Source organism: Neodothiora populina, assembly GCF_041146345.1.
Source record: "Neodothiora populina strain CPC 39397 chromosome Unknown canker_contig_8, whole genome shotgun sequence".
NCBI lineage: Eukaryota > Fungi > Ascomycota > Dothideomycetes > Dothideales > Dothioraceae > Neodothiora > Neodothiora populina.
In genome coordinates this window covers 143022-158012 of record NW_027191411.1, presented here as the reverse complement: position 1 = coordinate 158012, position 14991 = coordinate 143022, and the positions used below count along the sequence as shown (strand labels likewise).

General features: G+C 51.4%; 3 protein-coding genes across 5 annotated transcripts; 1 reads left to right on the top strand and 2 right to left on the bottom strand.

The window, feature by feature from the left end:
* Window positions 1–9: 9 nt before the first annotated feature.
* Window positions 10–1997, top strand: AAFC00_006551 (uncharacterized protein; the record flags this gene model as incomplete). Its single annotated transcript, XM_069346521.1, has 6 exons — window positions 10–127; window positions 185–237; window positions 294–614; window positions 667–744; window positions 802–1626; window positions 1701–1997. The coding sequence occupies 6 exons, from the start codon at window positions 10–12 to the stop codon at window positions 1995–1997; spliced, it is 1692 nt and encodes a 563-aa protein (XP_069199391.1).
* Window positions 1998–2494: 497 nt separating this feature from the next.
* AAFC00_006550 (uncharacterized protein) lies at window positions 2495–5144 on the bottom strand (the record flags this gene model as incomplete). 2 transcript variants are annotated; one of them, XM_069346520.1, is made up of 6 exons in its annotated part: window positions 2495–3141; window positions 3210–3348; window positions 3412–3781; window positions 3865–4022; window positions 4084–4360; window positions 4420–5144. In XM_069346520.1, the coding sequence occupies 6 exons, from the start codon at window positions 5142–5144 to the stop codon at window positions 2495–2497; spliced, it is 2316 nt and encodes a 771-aa protein (XP_069199389.1). The 2 variants fall into 2 exon arrangements, with proteins under 2 accessions (XP_069199389.1, XP_069199390.1); XM_069348345.1 differs by having other exon boundaries at window positions 4420–5105.
* A 5979-nt stretch (window positions 5145–11123) lies between these two features.
* On the bottom strand, window positions 11124–14128 carry AAFC00_006549 (uncharacterized protein; the record flags this gene model as incomplete). Of its 2 annotated transcripts, none has more annotated exons than XM_069348545.1 (4): window positions 11124–12088; window positions 12185–12968; window positions 13026–13504; window positions 13558–14128. In XM_069348545.1, the coding sequence occupies 4 exons, from the start codon at window positions 14126–14128 to the stop codon at window positions 11124–11126; spliced, it is 2799 nt and encodes a 932-aa protein (XP_069199387.1). The 2 variants fall into 2 exon arrangements, with proteins under 2 accessions (XP_069199387.1, XP_069199388.1); XM_069346519.1 differs by having other exon boundaries at window positions 12082–12088; window positions 12181–12968.
* Between the last annotated feature and the right edge of the window lie 863 nt (window positions 14129–14991).

Genomic DNA, 14991 nt, shown 5'->3' with positions numbered 1-14991 from the left:
AGCGCAGGCATGGACGACTATACGATAGAAAAGAATATCAAGGACGACAACCACAGTATGGATAGTATCAAAGTCACACACCACGACAAGGCGGTATGGGAGTCAAGGGAGACTTATGGGCCAGCTGGTTCGTTTCAAGCATATTATCGTTATTATTTGATGAATCTAACAGATAGGACTATAGGGTTCAGAGGTCTCTTTTCTAGTCCGTACGTCGCTCTCTGTGCAGCATTCTCTGTGAGTAATATTGGAATATTCGGAAGTGTCGGATCAGTAACACTGATGATATTCAGGCGACTGGAGGTCTGGTATTTGGATTCGACCAAGGCGTGATATCGGTAATTCTCGTCATGCCTCAATTCCTCGAACGTTTCACGGAGATCAGCTCCGGCGGCATATACAAGGGACTCCTTACCGCTGTGCTCGAGCTCGGTGCCCTCATAGGTGCATTCAACCAAGGATGGATCGCGGACAAGATCTCGAGAAAATACTCAATCGTCGTCGCTGTCATCATCTTTGCTATTGGCTCTGCTTTGCAGACCGCTTCGGTCGATTATGCCATGCTGACCGTGGCTCGCTTCATTGGTGGAGTGGGTATCGGTATGCTTAGTATGGTACGTACCTGTATTTGTTTTCGTCAAACACATGTAACTAATGATTACTCAGGTGGCACCCTTATACATTGCGGAAATCAGTCCTCCTGAGATAAGGGGATCGTTGCTTGTGCTCGAGGAGTTCAGCGTTGTAGGTGTTACTGTTTGGATGCTTGGTCATTCGCGTATGCTTACTTCTCTGTCAAAGGTCTCTGGTATTGTCATTGCTTTCTGGATCACCTATGGCACACGATTCATTCCGAGCGAATGGGCATGGCGTCTGCCATTTCTCATTCAACTCGTGCCTGGTCTGATACTGGGCATTGGCATCTTGTTCCTGCCGTTCTCACCTCGATGGCTATGCAGCAAAGGTCGCGATGACGAAGCGCTCCAGGCACTTGCTAAGCTCCGTGCTCTTCCCGAGACAGATCACAGAGTCATCCACGAGTGGTACGACATCCGCACCGAGGTTGCACTTCAGCAAGAGATCCTCGAGGAAAAGCACCCCAACCTCCAAGACGGATCCAAGAAGAGCGCGATCAAGCTCGAGCTCGCGCAGTGGGCTAGTCTCTTCCAGCCTGGCTGCTGGCGTCGCACTCTTGTCGGCGTGCTCATGATGTTCTTCCAGCAATTCAACGGCATCAACGCGCTCATCTACTACTCGCCGACGCTCTTCCAGACCATGGGTCTCAAGTACGACATGCAACTCGTCATGTCGGGTGTGCTCAACGTGTGTCAACTCATCGGCGTCGCTTCTTCCATCTTCACCATGGACAGATTCGGCCGAAGACAGCTACTCCTCTGGGGCAGTCTATTCACAGCGATCGCTCAAATCGTCATCGCCGGGCTCGTCGGGAAATACTCTTCCAACTGGCCCGCTCACACCACCGAAGGCTGGGTCAGCGTCGCGTTTCTGCTCTTCTACATGCTTGCCTTTGGCGCGTCGTGGGGCCCCGTACCATGGGCCTACCCATCCGAGATCTTCCCCAGCTCTTTACGCGCAAAGGGTGTCGCTATGTCAACATGCTCCAACGTAAGTCCTCTTTTCCTCCCATCCCACTTTCCTCCTTCTCTCCCCCCAAGCCAAATACTGACACCAAAGAAAAGTGGCTCAACAACTTCATAATCGGCCTCATAACCCCGCCCCTGGTCCAAAACACAAACTACGGCGCCTACATCTTCTTCGGCGTCTTCTGCATGCTGAGCGGCGTGTGGACGTACTTCGGCGTGCCCGAGACCAACGGCCGCACCCTCGAGCAGATGGATCATGTGTTCAAGGACGTGCGCGGTGAAGAGGAGGAGTTGAGACGCGCGAGGATCGAGCAGGCGATTTTCGGTGCGGCACGGAACGGCAGTCGGTCGGACTTGCTTGCTGGGAGTGCTGCCAAGGCAGGGCTTGTTTGAGTCTCTTTGTCCTTTTCTATCATGGTTTGTTTTTCTTCGCGTTGCGTCACTTCTTGGATGTTATGTGTGGGTGTAAGCGGTTTTTGATTCGCTTTTTTTTAGTTCTCTGGTTTCAAGCGAGCGGGCAGGCAGGCAGGCAGGGCATTATGATATTTTCTTAACTTCGCTTTTCATGATGTGGCGTTTTGGGCACAGGAAATCTTAATTTAGAACTAACAAACTTTAGAGTATAGTGTATATAGAGGATAGAGAAACGAAAGATGGAAATCATTCGTCACATGGACGACAACTCGGCTTTTCCTGCATTTGAAGTTCTTTTCTTTCTCGTTGTCTTTTTCTTGGTCTCGACGTTATTCTGCTACTTTCTCTCAGAGAAGATCACCATTTTGACGGCTACTAGATGCAGAATGAAGGAGTGGAGGTCTAGACCGATTCATGGAGTATGTATTTCGGCACATCATTCATGCAACCCCCCTCCTCTTCCCTCTACCCGTCCCTCAACCTCCACCTCCCTCTGAATACTCCAACATACTCCACAGAGACTCGTAGGGATACCCTGGATTATCAATCTGCAAATCAAAGGGTATTACACCACCGCCTCCTGCTACTCCCCCAAATCCTATCCCTGCTGCTCCAATGTTCCCTAGACCACCTCCACTTCCACCGTCGTCGCCCATCATGTTGAAATTGCCATCGAATAGGTCACCGTCGTCGCCGTATAGTAGCGACGAGTCCTGAAACGTCGTTTGGTCCATCTGCGAGGCATCGATCGCGTCGAGAGCCGCTGTGCGTCGAGTCGCCTTTTGTCTTTTTCTTCTGTTGTTGTTCGCTCCACCAGCAGCAGTAGCAACAGTAACACTCGACTCCTCATCACCGCGGTGACTATGCTGCTGCTGCTGCTGCTGCTGCTGCTGCTGCTGGTTGTTATTGCGAACAAGCAGCAGCAACCGAGAAATAGGTTGCTTGCACTGCTCGAGGAATATGTCTCCAAGGTCCCACTCCTGGGAGTCTCGAACTTCTCGCAGACGTTTCTGGAGGCTTTGGAGACCCGCGGCGCAGGACTGAGAGATACTTGCATTGTTGGTCAGTTCGAAGGCGCAGCGTAGGAGGAGCATGCCTGCTGTAGCTAGGAGGTGGGCGGTGTCTGGGATTTTTGTCAGTCGCACTTTGTTTCTTTGTGGCCATGGTGAATTGAGGATTGTTGTGGCTCACAGGGTAACCAGAACTCAGAGAATTGATCCTCGGATAGCGAGGCCATGTAGTCGACTACTTCCTGGGCCGATGTCCGGAGTACGGTGAGACGATAGCGTCGATTCTCGGGAGCTGTATTTGTTTTATTGTTCGAGACGGCCTAGCAAAAACTCAGCTCTGTCCCAAGTTGGCGACGATTGCGGACTGCAACAAAGACACTTACTCTGAGAGAGGCACGAGCAAGCAGTAGCCTTACGCAAAGATGGCAGAACCAGAGATTACTGATTCCCTCTGACTTTTCGAGGGAATCAGGGCGGAACTCACGAGGCAAGTCAGCTTCCCATTCATCCAGGTCGCATTCTATACGTCTGATCAGTCTTTCCACGCCCTCTTTCGACGGCTTCAAACTGTATGCGACCGGAAGAGTCTCGCAGAGGATCTGCGATAGCGCACAAAGATGGACGAACAGTTTGGCAGTGGTGATGCGGGTATCGCGGGTTTCATCCGACTTGACCAAGTCCGATATGTTCGGTAGGGGAACATCGTACTGGTCGGTCGATATCCGAGTCGGTACACCATGAGCGAAACTCGACCTGCATGTGGTTCTTTTAGTTATGCTCGTCTGTGGTATGAGAGAAGAAATCACGGGTTGTAAGAATTGGGCTGTAAGACTCACCACTGACTGTGGACAAATACGCCCCACCATGTCCTCTTCCTGAAGCTCTTGATCTGATCAGAACATCGCCAGGACGTGGGATTATGGTTCAGCCCCAAAACGTGAGCCAACGATACTGTTCTTCCTTCGTTGATGATATTACCAATGATAGATAAAGTCTACACACAACATATCAGTATGGCAAAATGATATCCTGCACCGCAGTCAGTAATCACTTACCGGCCTGCCGAGCATATCAAGCGTGGAGCATGAGATGGTCGCGATACTTGGAGCGAAAAACTCCTCGTTCAGCGCCTCTACGGCAAGATTCCACACATAGTTGATCTCCGGGCGAGGATGTCGTCTGAGGCTTTGTGAGCGATTCCACAAGCGTACTGCGCTCGCGAACATGCTACACCACAGGGCAGGAGGTATCTCTTTGTTCTCGCTGGAATCCGGTCTGGTAAGGACATATTCATCAAGGACGGGGAACCATGGATGTATATAGGTAAAGAACCTGTATACGATCAATATTGGGCACTGCTGGATCTGCGTGTACAGGGATTGTCGTCTTACAGATCAATAAGCTCTTTTCTGAACGAGCCTAACATATGATACAGAATGTCATATTGGGATGCACCAGGGTTAAGAGCAACTTTCAATCCAGTCCGACGGCGAGGTACAGAGAGATACAAGACTGGGTTTTCTGGTCTGCGCGGTTCTCCATTAGACGTCCTGGTTCGGGAACCACCAGGGTTATCCTCATTGATCAAATATGACTCTAGCACTTCAATATCCTCTGCATTCACAGGACCAACGATTTCTGAAAGGTCTGCACGCTGTGATGCTTGCTGAGTCTGGTCTCTGAGTAACGCAGTAGGGTGCGACTGTGTGTGTAAGATGGAGGCCGGGGAGGACCTAGATGTCGCTCTGGTACTAGAACGAGGATCCTCAAGAGCAACTGGTAAATTCGACGCCGGACTGATCTCATCTTCTATTCGTGACCTAGTCCTTCGACTCGGAATATCTTCACCTAAGCGAGGTTCCTTCCGAGGTCTGTGGTCTGTCGAGTCGCGACTGCCGATCGTCTCATCTGCACCTGTCGCGGGAGGAGACGTGATACACTGCACGTTCTTGGCGCGACAATACACGCACCTCTGATCCACGAGATCAAAGTTACAGCGTATTTTTCTTTTGCGGCATCTTTCGCAAGCAGGGAATTTGTGAGACCGATAGGGTCGGCTGCTGACTTGCGTTGCCATCTCTGTAGGCAGTGTAGAAGCGCAACAAATTGAAAGCATAGTTACGTGACGTCTAGCGGGAAACTACACGCCGAGTTTGCCGCGGCAAGGCGGAGGTCATGCTACGAATTACTTCCCAGGAATGGAGATACATATTCTACATCTACATCTCATCGCGTCCATTATGGTGACTACCGGGACTGATTGACATACCGGTCCACGAAGATTGTACTGTTTAATGTTGTCGTGGTTAGTGGCCCCATCATTGAGGAATATCAGAGCAACACCCACTCGTATTTCATAGCATCAGTAGCTAGGCACGAACTAGGTACTTTGAGTCGACCACAATTTCATCTTGTCGATATTCTCTTCCCATCCCGGAATATTAAACTAAGTAACAAACAAAAGAGTCACTTGTTTTCCCAAGTTTGAATGAGATTATCTCATCACCCTAAGCTTAACCAATTTCCATTGGTTGACCATCTATTCAGACGCCATTCGTCGTAGCTTCCTTTCTTTCGAGTACGAATGAGAACGCTTCGTCTAGAATATTCAGGCCCTCCTGGATCTCCTCAGCTGTCACCGTGACGGGCGGCGCCAATCGGAACACACCACCCATACCAGGTAGATTAACAATGTTACAAGACAAACCTTGTGACATTGCCCGGTCCGAAACAAGTTGACCAAGATCTGACCCCGGAGCCTTGGTCTCTGCGTCCGAGATAATCTCAATACCTTGTAGAAGGCCACGGCCACGCACATCACCAATGCACCAATGCTTCTCCTGAAGTTCAAGAAGTCCTGCTCGTAGTTGTTCACCACGTTCAGCAGCTCGTTGACACATGTTGTCACGCTCCACAATCTCGAGTACTTTATTGCCAACAGCAGCAGTCAATGGATCGTTGAGATGAGTGGTCAACCACAAGAACTTTGCTTCCTGGCATCCCCTCTCGACCTCGGCTGTCGTGCTGACCGAGGCTAAAGGCAGACCACAGCCCAGAGTCTTGGACAAGCAAAGAATATCGGGAACGATGTCGTCTCTCTGGAAAGCAAACATTTGACCTGTTCGACCAACACCTGTCTGTGCCTCGTCGATGATGAGAAGCATGCCGCGCTTTTTGCATTCGGCGCTGAGACGTTTAAAGTATCCCTTCGGCGGTTCGAGTATTCCTCCGGTCGATAAAATCGGTTCTATGATGAATGCGGCCAGCGAGCCAACGCTCTGACTGTCGATCATTGACCAGGCAAAGTCCATCTCCCTTTCCCAATCATATGATCCGTCCGCGTTCCTGAACAGAGAACGGTATGGGTAAGGGGCCGGGAAGGCGAGCTGGCCAGGCATAGAAGGTCCACCATTCTTTCGGCCCGCTGAGTAGGTCGCAGAGGCCGCACCTTGGGTTAAGCCATGATAGCTGGCAGAGAACGCTACGATCTCAAATTTGCCAGTATAGCATTTGGCCATCTTGATCGCAGCCTCTGTTACTTCAGATCCCGTGTTAAGAAAGAATGACTTTTCGAGTGGTGCGGGAAGGTGTCGTGCGAGTCTCTCCGCGAGGTCAACCACTGGTTGAGTGACCATATTGCTGAGTAAATGGTCAAGCTCTCCAACATAGTGTCGCACTACTTCTACGATTTCGGGGTGTGAGTGGCCGAGAAGCGAACTCATCTGACCTGAGGTGAAGTCAAGGATCTCCCTGCCCCCTGCATCGTATAGTCTGGTGCCTTTGGCTTTGGTGATGATGACGGGCGAAAGTGGCACGCCCGAGCTCATGAGGTACTTGTCCGCCTTGGTCCAGAAGGCATCAGCATCGGTGGACATTTTGAGCTGCATTGAGGATCACTGAAAAGCAGAAGGAATTGGAAGTATGCTCTGAACTTCTTGCCTGCTTGTTGCTGCGTCTTATGCTTGAGAGCAATGGCGGAACGGAATAGTATGGGTTTCCCGCGCGGAAAAGATAACAGCCAGGTTTCCCGCTCCATACTTTACCGCCTAAGCTCCGTAAGTAAGCTGAGGTTCCCGCGACCAACCATATGCCAATATGAACGGGCCTTTATTTCGGGCTTTAGTCGAGCTGCATATATGCAAATTGATGTTCTATAAAGTTATAATCCCATCTCTCCCCTCACATCACATTGCTTAGGAGTATGCTGGGTTGCGTCGCAAACTTGTGGCAGCTAAGGTTGCTAAGCCTCGAGTCGGCCTTGCATTGGTTACTCGTTTATTCAGACTTATATATACTGATTAAACTTGGAAATGTTTCACGTACGACCACAGGCAGCTGAAAACTGGGCATCCCGTCCGCTCTGCCAGACATAAGCAGTTGACCGGCAGATTAGTACTACGGTGGGTGACCACGTGGGAATCCCTGCTGTTGTACGTTTTTATGTTTTCGTCAACTCTCGTCACTTCCTCGTTACTCTCAACATGTCATATCGCCATTGTCGACATACTCCTGGCAGCTCGCCTTTCGCACAGGATCAGCAGGAACCGCGCTGTTGAAAGTGTCTCTCATACATGATCCTTGCATATAGACAAGCAAGGATGAGTGCCCTGCCGCGCTTGTGATACTCGTACTACTGGAACACTTTACATGACATGACCGTGAAGTTACCCATGACAGGTCTTTCTCGAATGTTTCGTCAAGCTCGGTACTCGTCTCTTCCCAACAACGTGCTCAGTAAGGCTGAGAATGTACTGCTTTACCACAATAGACTTGATTTTGTCTCATTTGCTCATGCGTTTCACATGGACGCGAAGAACACAAGGTCTGCAACTCATCATATGTATGGACCTCTCGAAGGTATCGAGAGGCTCGAACGCTATCAAATAGGAGGTTATCATCCGATAGAGATTAGTGAAAAACTAAATGGTCAGTACGACGTGGTCCACAAGCTCGGTCATGGTTCCTATTCTACGACGTGGCTAGCATACGACGAGCATGCGAAAGTCTACGTTGCAACTAAGATCTGCACGTCCGATTCCGACTCGAAAGAAATCGAGATTCTGTCGTCGCTAAATATCTCTTGCGTCGAAAGCCAGACTGAACCGGTGTTTCCTTTGGTGCTAGATAGATTCACCATCGAAGGTCTAAAGGTAGTCATCTATGTTATGCTACTACTCCTGCAAGGTGTTGTCTCTCTGACGCAAAAGACGCTTCGTGGTTCCGATTGTTACACCTCGACGTTGCCAGGGCATTGGCCGCGCAGCTCGTGATGGCCATCAAATCAATACACTCTCAGGGAGTGGTCCATGGAGATCTCCACCTAGGCAATATTCTTCTCAGAATGCCGCCAAACTTCGATCAACTTTCTGTAGCAAAATTATATCAGGAGTTTGGGGAACCGGAGTGGACCCGGTTGTCCCTTTAAATGGCCAGCCGCTGCCTCCTGGTGTGCCACGCCGGGCGATCGTACCTATATGGCTAGGGAAAGCGAGTGAGGAGATGACACTCACAGAAGCCAGAGCATTCGTCGCCGACTTTGGCGAAGCCTTTCGGCCCTCGCAAGAAACAAGATTCGAATCTCACGCTCCTCTCGTGATTCGCCCTCCAGAAGCTAGATTCGAACCGACAAAGTCTCTGTCTTTCTCAGCAGACATCTGGTCGCTCGCTTGTACCATCTGGAGTATCCTCGCTGAACGACCCTTGTCCGAGGGCTTTCTCGCGACGGAAGATGACATGACTTGCGAACATGTCGATGCTCTTGGCGTTTTGCCTTTGGAGTGGTGGCAGACATGGGAAGCGCGATGAGACAGATTTACCGAGAGTGGTACACCGCTGAGTCGCAGTTGTCTCCGAACACTGGGGGACCGATTTGAGGACAGCGTGCAGCGGCCTAGGAAAATCGCGGAGTGCCATTGCTTGTGTCCAAGGAAAGGGACGTTATCTTCACCTTGCTACGTTCGATGCTCGCATTCAAGCCCGAGGATAGACCTTCACCGGAACGGATACTTGAGTCGGAGTGGATGGTAGACTGGGCCTTGCCTGAGTATATCAAGATCAGCAAGACGCTGGGCATCCAATTACACAGAAGACTGGGTAATGAAGAGGATAGTCTATGAAAAGCAACAGTGCATGGACTACAGCAGCAGTGATGAGATGTAGATGGCTTTCTACAGGGCCATACACGACACAGATCGGAGAGGATAGTTCTGCTATTACTGAGGAGTAGGGGTGGGATCGAGCAGACCTCAACGCGACCTAGAACTTATGCTACATATCTATATATACCAACTAACCTCACCAGCAACCATCAAACAAAGCTCCGATGGTCTAGGGGTATGATTCACGCTTAGGGCTACACCCTGAGTTCAATTGCGTGAGGTCCCGCGTTCGAATCGCGGTTGGAGCCCAGTTTCTTTTTTGGTTTTCTCGTCATCTTATGTGGTAGTGAAAATGTTCGCAATGTAGAAACTTTTCTCTCATTTTCTTGAGGGGAAATGTGGGGTGACGTCTGTGCTTGGATATGGACTCGAGGCTGGGCTTTGACTTTTGTTAGGTGAAGTGAAACGGTAGGGAGGGCGACCCTGGACTGCTGGTCTCTTTTTTTTGGTCTTGAAGGGAACATTACCCAAAGGATACATTGGAAGTACGCATTACATATACAGATGACATTAGTATCAGACTCTAGATTCCATTCTTGTTCATAATTCCTTGGTTGTTATCTATCTATGCGTTGCGATTTTGATTATTGTTCATGCAACACGCGGTATGCGTAAAAGTGTAACAGGGCACAAGATCTACCTTCAATCGTCCATCGCCATGGGAGTACGAATCTGACCCGTACCTTATTGTTTCTTCATGGTAGAGATCACAATGTACAAGCCCACGCAAGCTCTGTTGACGATATTCCATCTCACCAGAGCGCAATAACAGAAAAGAAAAGAAAAAACGGGGATGAAGATACATCAACCACCCACGCCCTTCCGCAGCCGCCATCCACAGCCATTACACAACCAACCCAACGATAAGACCTGATCAAGCAGTAGTGCAAACAAGTCCATGCACCATTGGGTTAGTGGTAAACTTGGTCGTTGCCAGCGCTTTTCAGCAGCAGCAAGTTCGACCAGCCCCGTGTTCGATTCACGGATGGTGCAATTCATTGTGGTCCTTGTCTAGACGCCTATCTATCTCTTCTTGTTCTCTCTGCTTGTGCGCTCTTCTTTTTGGAAAGGTGGAGAGAAATGGTTGGTGGGCTGTGATTAGACTTGAAAGGGATTTGATAGGAGGGAATCAGGTGGGAGTGTGGAGTGGGTTAGACTGGACTGACTGTGTCTTGAGCGATATGGATTGGATGGCGTGCTGTGTGAATCGGGCCGCGTGTGATGATTTGAATGCCTGGATGCATAGCACAGAATAAGGCCATACCTAGACAAGCAAGCAAGAGCGCAAAGAGATGAAAAATAGAACAGAGGCATATATGTTTTCATTTCTTCGTTTCCATAGGTATATCACAAGGAAAAGAAAGGAGAAGAAATAGCACGGGCAGGATATCAATAACATAGCATCTGCAGATGAGCAAAACAAACATTCGAAATGCAGGCAAAGCAGGACTCGGAACAGAAACAGCTAATCGACGGGACCTTGACTTCTTTCTTCCTAGGCCAAAGCAGCCACAAAGCTGAGGAATGCCAGTGATTCAGCCACTAGGTCGATCGATTTGAGCGGTTCAGAGACCAAAAGGTGCAAGGTCCGGACGGAAGGCAAAGCAGGGAGAGCAATTACGCAAAAACAGAAACAAGAAACAAGAAACAAATAGACTTGTCGTGTATCAACATCCAGTAGTTTCCACAAATTATACCGTCGTCATCATCGTCACCTGCTGCGACTCTTTCCTCCCTTCTTACTGAAGTCACTTCTTGCTCTTCTTCGGCGTCACAGCCTCCATGACAGCAAGGCTGTGCGGAGTGCGTCTCTCCAAGTCTTCTTCGACGCGAATGTAGTTCCGCACGAACGTAGACGCAAAGTCTGCTCTCGACGTCGGCACAGACTGGTGACGCGACTGCTGTTGTCGCAGAGAAGGAGGATCGGCATGAGTGTCCTACTCTCTTACCAGATCCCACCGACTTGGGGCTGCTGATGCAGTGGTACGCTTGGCGGGAAACTCGCCAGGGATGTGAAGCTGGGAGACGGACATGTCTGTATCGTGTCTGATGACTGCGGGGAAGATGTTGCCAGTACCGTGTGCGCCATCGCGCTCGAGACCTCCCAGTTGTGCATCAGACGATGAGTAAACTTGAGGGGAAGACGGCGACGACGACACGTCGTTGGTAACGCCAGACACACCAGAGTTGGTGGTATAGGCGCCAGCGGTGGCGGCTGGCATAGTGGTAGTAGGGCCGGCGTTGACTGCGGTGACGATGGGAGTCGTGCTGACCGGCTCATGATACAAAGCACGGTCGTTGTCTTGGGCGAGAGGCTGTTGGGCGAGGGGCTGCTGCTGCTGCTGCTGCTCATACGGCTGCTGCTCCTTGTTCTGCTCGTGATGGTTGTAGGCTACCGCACCCAGAGTACCAGCGCCTGCACCGGCAGCGACTGGCGCAAGCCATTCGCCGTAGTTGGTGTTTTGTCTGTACGGCACATGGTGTTGACCATCAAGCGAGCCCAACTCCGGTTGTCGCTGAGCCTGCGCGAGCGGTGGCTGTTCAGTCACTGGCATGGTGTAAGTCTGCGTCTGGATTGGTTGCTGCTGAGGAGCCCCAAAGGTAGGATAAGCACTGTTCTGTACAGGCTGGGCGTTGAAACGACTCTCGGGGTTGCTCTCGAACTGCTGCTGAGCGGGAGTAGGAGTGGCAGTGACATTGGTGGCAATGCCCTCTAAGCGGTACGGGTCGGTCTCGTAGAGCTGTCGGTCTTGGTTTTGGAGATTGGACCCGGGAAAGGGAAGACCGCCACCCGGCAGAACACCCGCAGCCGCAATAGTGTCACGGTCCGGCTCGGACTCTGAAGACGGCGAGCTCGCATCACGCTCGTGGTTGACATTCAAGTCCGAGGGAAATCTACCGCCTGCGTAACAAAAGTCAGACGACGAATGAACTTGACGCCAGAATGCAAAAGAAAAGAGATGGTGTCAATAAGGGAAAATAGGGCGCACGTACTCACCTGGAAGAGGCCGCACCGGCTTGGTCTCTCCGACAGGCTGGTTCACGACACTGCTGGCGGCAGAATAGGGGACGCGGTCTGCCTCGTCCTCCTCGAGGCCATCACTGCTGATGCTGGACGGCCTGATGTTGTTGCCACCAGAGAGGCTTCTCGCATGTTCGCGCACAAAGGCGTTGCGTTCCTCGGGCGACTTCTCCGTCAGGATCTTGATGGCCTCGTACCAAGCGAGCATCGTGTCGTACGACTCGGCACGGAAGACCCAAGAGTGGCCGCGGTGCATGGAACCGCTCTGACGGCCCTTGAGCATGAACTTGTGCGAGGCAGAGTCCGGGGTCGAGTGCGATCCGAGTCTCTGATCCGGGAGATAGAGAGACATGACGGGCGGCTGAGAGTAGATCTTGTCGGCAGACTTGAACTCGTGGAGATGGGTGGGCGATAAGACATACCATCCGGGGGTATAACTCTTGAGGTACTTGCTCTTTCTCTCGAGCATGCCAGCTCTGATCTCGGCGGCTTGAGGGCTGCCCTTGCCGGGATAAGTGATGTCTTCTATGCTGCGTAGAGGAAGACGTGGGTTGACGAATCGCGGGTCGTTCTCCACAAACTTGAGCCACTCCATGTCTTTGGGCATGGCAATGGGCCCGGTGCGCAGCTGCTCGACCGCATTGTAGGCGTCGTCGCCCTCGCGCTTGAGAATGCCGGCAATGGCATTGTAGGCCTTTTGGATCTCGCCGACGACAATGGCCTCGAGCTCGCGACCGGATGTCTCGAGGTTGAGATATGCCTGATCAGTAATTAGTCGTCACGTTCGGATGACAGCGAAAAACAAAAAAAGACTCACGCGATGGAGATAGTTCTCCTCGTCAATCTGTCTCTCAATGGACCGATCGACACCGAGCTTGACGAGGAAGGGATCGGCTTTGCTGGCGTCGCTGTGGTCGGCATCGTGCAGAGCCTCGGCAAAGGCAGAGATGGCCTTCTTGGTGCCGTCTTTCTCCTTCTCGACCGTGTTCTTGAAGTCGCCGTGCAGGCTCTTGATCTCCTTGATCTTCTGAGACAAGTCACTGCGCAGTCCGCTCAGGGCCTGGATGACGTCTGTCTCGATATCCTTGCTCTTGGTGGACTCGGTGACGGCATGTCTGTGGTAGTCGGCGAGGACGCGAGTGGCGTCTGCGAGCCCGCCCGTCGTCATGAATGCGCTGGGCGTCTGCATGTTCTGGATGACATTGGACACCTTCATGAGCGCCTTGCTGCGATGGTCGTAGGATGATTGGACTTCGCGGAAGTAGGTGATGAGGGACTTGAGAAGAGTGCGCCATGCTGTTTTCGATGTTAGCAAATCAAGAAAAGACGACAGAGTGTCAGGAACTCACCTTGGAAGCGATCGGCGAGGATCTCGGTAGGACTGCCACTGGTGGGAATCGGGGTATACAATGCGCTGTTGTAGTCTTCGCCGTCTGAAGTGGCGCCGTCGCCTGCGAAACCAACACCCTTGATGCTGCCGGCGGTCATGCTCTTCCTGCTGTTGCTGCGCCTGAGGCTGCGAGTGCGACTGACGCTCGCCTTCTTCTTCAGCGTGCCACTTCTCGAGGGCGTCGCCGAGTCACGGTTGTATGCAGTGGATGCGCTCGAGGTGGACCGCATGAGCCCACTGTCGGCAGCGGCAGCAGGTGGCATTGGCATGGGGTTCGAGTGGTCTTTGACGATAACTGAGCCGGGAGGATCGTTGGAGGCAGCGACCAGTCGCGACGACATTTGCGCGCTCGGCGTGCCCGTGGCGAAATCGGCGATTCCAGTCGTTGCATTATGACCACCACCGTAGGCTCCGTTGGGTCGCGCTGTTGATGATTCGGAAAAACCGTATCCCTGGTCGGTGTAGGATTGTCCAGGCGCGGGTACTGAACCGTACATGGCATTCGATGGCGTCTCGGTTCGTGATGTCATCTTTGTGTTTGTGCTGTGTGTGGATCGAAGGCGCGCGCTCTTTGTCAGCTAATCGCAATGCGATTCCAGGAAACAATAAATTTATCCTAGCCGTCTATTGGGAATAGATGGGTTGCAAGGCTGAATTTAGGAGATGGCGACAATGATGGGCTAGAGTCTGACAGAGCTAACAGGTAGAAGAACCAACAGGAATGATGATAGAAAGGAGGGGAAATGTCGCCGTTACGCCAGGAGGTAAAAAGGTAAAAGTTAGGATGAATACGGCTCCGTTGCTGCTGTGATGTTGAGACTTGTGACTGTAAGTCAACTGCTGCTGCAATGACGACTGTTATCTGTTAGTGAAATGAAACGTTCAAAGACCGGGTTTTGACACCGGTCTGTTGGGTCGAGGCAGGCAGGCAGGCAGGCAGGCAGGCAGACAGGTTGGGCTGGGTTGGGTTGCTACACAGCGCGCAGCACACACATATCCACACCATATATTGCTCCGAGTGCCACTGCACTGCACTACAATGCGCTGCAATAATGCGCTGCGCTACACTACACGGCTGAGCCACTTTGCTTACCCTTTAATAGTTAGATTCCTTGTAGCTGGATCTCACAGACTCACGGACAAGAGCTTGGATCCGGGGAAATGCGTAACCGGAGGCGTCTTGTGCAAATGTTGATGTCGAAGATGAATCCCTCAGGTTGGTAGGTATAGTCAGGTAATAGTCAATCCCCTCGAAAGTCGAGACTAAGAACCACGACAATGACGATAAGAAGAAGTCAATCTATTCATTCCTCTTCTCTGATTTTTATGGTGGACCTCCCTCCCAACTTAAGCCAATCTGCGAGCACACACTCCTACTGTCGACAGCTCCCCG